Source organism: Limanda limanda, chromosome 21 (assembly GCF_963576545.1).
Source record: "Limanda limanda chromosome 21, fLimLim1.1, whole genome shotgun sequence".
NCBI classification, from domain to species: domain Eukaryota; kingdom Metazoa; phylum Chordata; class Actinopteri; order Pleuronectiformes; family Pleuronectidae; genus Limanda; species Limanda limanda.
The window spans coordinates 210,001-217,500 of NC_083656.1; the positions used below are offsets into that span (position 1 = coordinate 210,001).

General features: G+C 46.5%; 1 protein-coding gene across 7 annotated transcripts in view; it reads left to right on the forward strand.

The window, feature by feature from the left end:
• LOC133027803 (transcription factor COE3-like) overlaps positions 1-7,500 on the forward strand; it is a 30,108-nt gene that overhangs the window by 11,697 nt on the left and 10,911 nt on the right. For 4 of the 7 annotated variants that reach the window (XM_061094937.1, XM_061094939.1, XM_061094941.1 and 1 more), the window contains 5 exons: positions 2,121-2,202; positions 2,809-2,926; positions 5,307-5,437; positions 5,517-5,643; positions 5,907-5,995. In XM_061094937.1, the coding sequence (XP_060950920.1) occupies positions 2,121-2,202; positions 2,809-2,926; positions 5,307-5,437; positions 5,517-5,643; positions 5,907-5,995 (547 nt within the window). Of the gene's footprint in view, positions 1-2,120; positions 2,203-2,808; positions 2,931-3,553; positions 3,574-5,303; positions 5,438-5,516; positions 5,644-5,906; positions 5,996-7,500 lie in introns of all 7 variants that reach the window. The other 3 variants (XM_061094935.1, XM_061094938.1, XM_061094936.1) reach the window with 2 other exon arrangements.

Genomic DNA, 7,500 nt, shown 5'->3' on the forward strand with positions numbered 1-7,500 from the left:
GACTACATTTTCTACCTCATAGAGCAGATTAACTCCAACACGGTGTGTTTCAGCGTGTGTGTCTGTGTCTGTGTGAGTGTGTGAGAGTGAGAGTGTGTGTCTGTGTCTGTGTGTGTGACCTTTTTTTCCCAAGGAGATAAATTTGCAGTGCGTCCTAATTTCCTGCTCATAAATATAAGGAGTAATAGTGTGTGTGTGTGTGTGTGTGTGTGTGTGTGTGTGTGTGTGTGTGTGTGTGTGTGTGTGTGTATGTGTGTGTGTGTGTGTGTTCCTCCCTACTTATCACATAACAAATTGAAAGCTTAATCTGTCCTGCGTGTCGATTTACAACCGCGATCACTGGCTCTATTTCACTGAGAGGAGTGGGAGAAAAAAATATAGAGATGAGGGAGGAGTGAAGGAAACAAGGAGTGAAGGAAACGAGGAGTGAAGGAAACAAGGAGTGAAGGAAACGAGGAGTGAAGGAAACAAGGAGTGAAGGAAACAAGGAGTGAAGGAAACGAGGAGTGAAGGAAACAAGGAGTGAAGGAAACGAGGAGTGAAGGAAACGAGGAGTGAAGGCTCCTTTATGCTTCTGCGTTTTTTCGGATATGGACAGATAGGACCACCCTAACCGCCGTGGAACGCCCCCCCCCCCGAGCGCCTCGGAGAGATTTTCGTACACCTCTGATTTTTCTAACTGTCCGTCTTTATTTCGAAGACCCCACGGACAGACCTTGGCTGTGATTGGTCCGCGAACGACATCATTTCCGTACGACGTCATTTCCGGACCTCAAACTTCCTGTTTCCTTCCCTGTGTCACAATAAACCCAAACACAACTACGATTCTACGATTAATGTGACGTGTGTGTTAAGCCAGCGGAGTTGTCCGGCTGACGGTGGCTCGTTAGAGCACTGAGGGCATGTGTGCACGGTCACATACGGTTATAACGAGCTTTCAAAACGGCGCTAGCGGGCTAGGCTAACGGGCTAGCAACCATGCTAACTGCGGTGGCAACGGTGCAAAAACCCGCCGTCACGACTTTAATTCCACTTCTATCATGACACTGTTTCTATAATACCGTCAGGTTAGAAGCAAACACTGGATAGTAGTTAGTGTCGGGAGTCCCTGCTGACTGTGTGTGGAAGCTGGGGGGGAGCTAGCTGGGAGGGAAGCTAGCTAGCTCCGTGTAGCTGCATTAGCAGTTCGGAAACAAGACCGGGGAACCGCTGCGCTAAGAAACGATTACATCAGCATTTTGACCTGCTGGGTGTCACTTTATTTTATTTAGTTGCCATCGTAGCTACACTGTGTGTGAGGGAAGTGGGGAGTAAGTAAATACACAACGCAGGCTTCTCCAAGCTTGTCTTCCGTTGCGCCACCTACTGTTCTGGCGGTGAACTGTTTTCAACACGGAGAGGTATAAATGAAAAAGTGTCCGTCCGATCCGTCCATAACGGATTCGTAGAAGCATAATGGAACCTTGAGGAGTAAATGTGTAGTGAAGGAGAGATGAAGAAGCAGTGAAGGAGGATGAAAGAGATGAATAGTTTGTGTCTGAAGGTACGAAGCTTGTTCACCTGTTATCGGAGTAAATCACCATGTTAACTTATGCTGAACAATGACCTGCCTGGTAACACAACCCATCCCCTGAATGTATGCCCAAGCAGAAATGAACAAAAGCCATTTCATTGTAGGGTTTCTTTGGATATGTAATATAATAATGAGGGGATTTTCATTTTTGGGTGAACGATCCCTTTAACCAAGATGTGTTACATTCTGCTGCAGAAAGAGAGAAAAATAATAAAGACAACAAACCTAAAACCAACAGTAAACAATTGATCAAACACAGAACATCTGTTCAGAGTATGTATGTGTGTGTATGTGTGTGTATGTGTGTGTATGTGTGTGAGAATGCTGAGTAATCAATACCCTCAGAAAGTGAATCCATTGTCCCAGAGGAACATCTGTCCTGCGTTTGTGTTTACGTCCTGTTACCATAGAAACCTAAAGAAACATGTTCCCTTATCACAGGAGAACAGACAATAATCTGATGAAAACCTTCTGATTGTGTGTGTGTGTGTGTGTGTGTGTGTGTGTGTGTTTGTGTGTGTGTGTGTGTTTGTGTGTTCTGATGCAGGTTCTTCTTGAAGTTCTTCCTCAAGTGTAACCAGAACTGTCTGAAGAACGCTGGAAACCCACGAGACATGAGGAGGTTTCAGGTACCACGAACACACACACACACACACACACACACACACACACACACACACACACACACACACACACACACACCCTTCCTCTCCCCTGCGCACGGCAAGCTGACAGGATGTTCAGTCCAGTTAGTGGGAGGAGGGAGACGGGGCGAGCGAGCCTCACCACGCGTGTGGAGAGCGAGAGAGAGAGGGCAGAGGTAAACGAGACAGGTGAAGTCAGGTGAAGCCTCCGGACTCGGCCCGGTTGGCGTGGCGACAGCCGGGTGAAGGATGTTCTGGTTAGTCACCGTGGCGACAGAAAGGACACCTCCACCCGCTCTCTGTGTGACCTTCTGCTCCATCGCCATGGATCAACGACGACAACCTCGCCATGGCAACCAGCCGAGAATGATGAATGACCACAGCTGAGTGGATGTCAGAGTCTGAGAGAGACTGTGACATCACAGACAGGGAGGGGCCTGAGCAAACACAAAGGTGGAAGTTCTGGACAATATTGGGCCGCGGCACTTTATTATTTTCAAATGAAAAGTAAATAATTAGTTAAGTTTACAAAATAATCACGGAGATGCGAGGCACATTGCAGCTGATCAGATCAGTTCTCTGGGTTCGCAGGTGGTGATGTCTACGACGGTGAACGTTGACGGCCATGTTCTCGCCGTCTCTGACAACATGTTCGTGCACAACAACTCCAAACATGGCCGCCGAGCCCGGAGACTGGATCCGTCTGAAGGTGAGTGAGTTTTCACTCCAACGACTTTATCACTTACACTTACTCACTGCCGTTCTTACAAAATGTAGCAGCAGAATTGAATCTCACCTAACCCTAGACCTGAGGAGCTCCACAGCTCAACTTCCACAATCAAAGCCTGTGATTCATGTAAACAATAAACCTGCAAACCCCCTGAAAGACTTTTATTGGGAAAACTGTTATTAATCTTCTTTTCATGTTTGAGTAAATTAAGACCATGTCACTTTTATACATGATCCGGTTCATCTGGTTAATCTCAACGTGTTCTATGGTGACGTCATCTGAGTCATAGAGGAAGTTCTTCATCTGTTTTCTTTTAAAGTCATTCCATCGATGACTCTGATTGGTCGAAACATGTCACACCTCTGTTTCATGAATTGGTGTCCAACGTCATATTACAGGTAGCTGTGTGTGTCTTCCTGTATTTATGTCTTTGTGAGGACCATTTTAAGCGTAGGTGAGTAAAGACTTTTAGGTTTTAGGGTTCGAATTAGGATTTAGTTGCGATGGTTAAGGTTAAGGTACGGGGCTAGGGAATATATTCTGTCAATGAGAGAGAGGGAGAAAGACAGAGCGAGAGAGAGAGCATAATTTGGTCTTTGAAGAGAGATCACCCCAGTGGCTTATGGGTAAAAAGACCAGACGCCTCAGCGTCCCCAGAGAGGATGGTGTGTGTGCGTGTGTGTGTTTCATTTTGCGGCTGTTCAACCTCTTTAATTGCCCTCCTAATTAAAGATGGTAACCATGGAAACCACCTCTCCCAATCAGAGCTCAGGGGAGTCCCGTGGGTTTGAACCCTTTTCTCCGTCCTGTTGTTTCCTGAGCAAACAGCAGAGTCAGAGTCACTGTGAACTTTACAATCTCAAAACAGTCAAATGAGAAGTTTCATGACTTTATTTCAGAACGACACCATGTTCAGGAAAATGTTTCCACAACTCTTTGTTTCCCTGAGAATAGAAACTGGTCTGATCAAACGTTCAGAAATCAAGTCTGATCACGATGGGTTAGGGTCGGTTTTCAGACTGATAACATTCAAGTGGTCATAATAAACATTAAAATAAATATTCCTTTCTGCTTTGAATGAGACAAATTAATGTTACTGTTCTTAAATATGTTAATTTGTTGAGGGACACGACGACTTGTTTCAGGACAAAAACACAAAGACAAGATTTGGTCTCCACTTGGGACTTTGATCTGGATTTGTCTGTGCACTGCTGTTTTGTTGGAACTTGATCTGATTGGACCTGGTTCATACGTGATTTGTTTCGGACCTGGACTGACCTCTTGACCTTGTAGAGCAGTGACTCTAATGAAGTCTAGCTGGGAACTGGTTGAGTCTAACAATCATCTATCATCTATCTATCATCAACACAGCGACTGTTTAATAGAAAAGAATAGAACAGAATCAAAAAGAAAAGAAAATAATAGAATAGAAAAAGAGAAGAATAGATAAAATAGAAAAGAATAGAATAGAATCAAAAAGAAAAGAATAGAATAGAAAAAGAAAAGAATAGAATCAAAAAGAAAAGAATAGAATAGGTCAGGTGCTGTAATGTCATCTTAAATAGTCATGGAAGAGATAAGCCTCACACACACACACACACACACACACACACACACACACTCAGTGTTCCTTCATTTCACTTTATAATTAATCTGCAGTTGCACTTGAAAGAAAAGAGAGAGTAGTCATTACCAGTCAAGTGTGTGTGTGTGTGTGTGTGTGTGTGTGTGTGTGTGTGTGTGTGTGTGTGTGTGTGTGTGTGTGTGTGTGTGAATGTACTAAGCTAAAGTGGATAAAATCCACCACCCAATTAAATCATGGTGTGTGTGTGTGTGTGTGTGTGTGTGTGTGTGTGTGTGTGTGTGTGTGTGTGTGTGTATGTGTGTGTGTGTGTGTGTGTGTGTGTGTGTGTGTGTGTGTGTGTGTGTGTGTGTGTGTGTGTGTGTGTGTATGTGTGTGCGTGACCTTCATCACTTCTGTGGAATACATCAGTGGTTCTCAACCTGTGGCCCCGGACCCTAACAGAGGTCTGTAGATTATTCAGAAACAAATGATCTGAGTTCAACAACGTGACGACAGGACGAGGACTCTGTGACAACGTGATGAGAGTTGAGTTTCAACTGGTGTCAGACCAAGTGGTTGCATGTCAGGACAGTTTATCAGGATGTGGTGTGAGGTCAAAGGTCACTTCCTTTTCATGTCAGTGCTGATCCTCTGAATGAAAGTCCATTGTCAATCGTCCTCTAAGAACGTTTCCGTGGCAACTGATGTTTTAGTGATGAACACTTCCCCCTGTGTGTGTGTCTCTCTCTCTCTCTCTCTCTGTGTCTCTGTGTCTCTGTGTCTCTCGTCCAGCAGCCACTCCCTGTATTAAAGCCATCAGTCCCAGCGAGGGCTGGACGACAGGCGGAGCCACCGTCATTCTGATCGGGGACAACTTCTTTGACGGCCTGCAGGTGGTCTTCGGCACCATGCTGGTGTGGAGCGAGGTACCGCTCAGCTGATCAGGGCATCCAACCATCAATGACAACCATTACATCATGTCACTGATTATCTCTCTCTCTCTAGTTGATCACCCCTCACGCCATCCGGGTCCAGACCCCCCCTCGCCACATCCCCGGTGTCGTGGAGGTCACGCTGTCCTACAAATCCAAACAGTTCTGTAAAGGAGCGCCGGGACGCTTCGTCTACACAGGTACAAAAACTGCAAACTTGTGTTTTAATAAGGGAAGGGTTAGAATCAAATCTCAGATCATCACTTTGGCCTGAAGTTCTGTGATGTCACAACGCCACAGCTCACGTGTCGCCATTATCTGGCAATGCTGTTGATGATGAAGGTGAAGGTGAAGTGATGAGGATGAGGATGAGGATGAGGATGAGGATGGTCAAGATGATGATGATGATGGTGAGTTGATGTGTCCCTTAATGCCTGATGATCTTCCTCCTCTACCTGCTCAGCGCTAAACGAGCCAACTATAGATTACGGCTTCCAGAGGTTACAGAAGGTCATCCCTCGTCACCCCGGAGACCCAGAGAGACTTCCCAAGGTACCACACACACACAGACACACACAGACACACACAAACACAGACACAGACTGACTTTATGTAAACACAGTCAGTAATAACTGTCAGGGTTTTTTCCATCAGTCTGTTTTCTGGTCGACTGCTCAGAGTCCTGATAATCATCAGCAATGGGTGTGAGTGTGTGAGCATGCGTGTGTGTTGGGGTGTGTGTGTGTGTGTGGGAACACAAATTGACACACACACTTCTCTCTCTTTAATACACACTGTGTCATTACCAAACACACATCAGAACAGAGTCCGGTGGAGGCTCCTGGTCTTGATCCAGTTTCAGTCCAAACCAATGGATCTGATGGATCCACACACTGGGCCTCTAGACTCAAAAGGGAAATAAACCCATCTCCAAAACCAGTGTCAGTACACACAGTTTATCAATGCCCCCTAACCCTAACACTAACCCTAACCCTAACCCTAACCCTAACCCTAACCCTAACCCTAACCCTAACCCTAACCCTAACCCTAACCCTAACCCTAACCCTAACCCTAACCCTAACCCTAACCCTGACCCTGACCTATCTGTCTCTGAGGAGAATGAGGCTGCGTCTGAGAGATCACCAGCAAAAATGGTTTTGTATTTATATGCGCTTTTCTAGTCTTGACTCAAAGATCCATAAAGAAGGGAGCTCACATTTAGGCCGTTGCTCTGAGACTTGTCCCCTTGCCTGACAAATGGGATTTGGGGCTGCGGTGTTGTTGGGCCGGCCCAGGTCGCCTCCTGCCTGCATGTCTTCCCAGTATCGAGCACCTTGTCATGGCGCCACCCGTACCGACCCTGTGGGGGGTGCATGGACTCGTAGAGGCGGCGGTCCTCGTCGGAGCCATACCACAGGTGCAGGTTTAGGGGCTGGTCATGCACAGGACGCTTAGCCTTGCTTGGGACACCCCCCACATGTCCACCCATGTGATGTAGACCATAGCCTCCCAGGCAACACTTTCCTGTGTTAGAAGCCCCCCCCCCCCCCCCCTTTGTGTTCACACATGATCCTCCAGAGAAGATCCAGAGTGGGCTCTGCCCGCCTGCAGTAATCCAACAGTCTCCTGCTGTGTTAGGCAAGACAGGAAGTGACCTGTTTCCTCTGCTGCAGAGGTCATGTGATCATGTTTACATCACCTGACACGTCGTCAGCTCTGATCACCACAAACTCTCTTCACATCTTCGTCTGTGTCTTCTTCGTGTGTCAGCACTTCTTCACCAGAGACGTTTGTTTAGGTATCTTCATGTTTGTGTCCCGTGTTAGAAGCTCCTCCCCCCGCCCCCCCCTTGTGTTCACACATGATCCTCCAGAGAAGATCCAGAGAACTGAGGAGCTCAGTCTGAAGCTTTGATAGAAACTTGTTCATGAGAATCAGTTGAGGTGCTTTTCGGATCAAGTTCTTAAAGGATCCTGTTCAGATCAGATTTATGAAGGTTCCCTGTTCTGCTTCATTGGTTGTTCAACAGAAACAGGTTTGAGATCAGGAGATGAAGA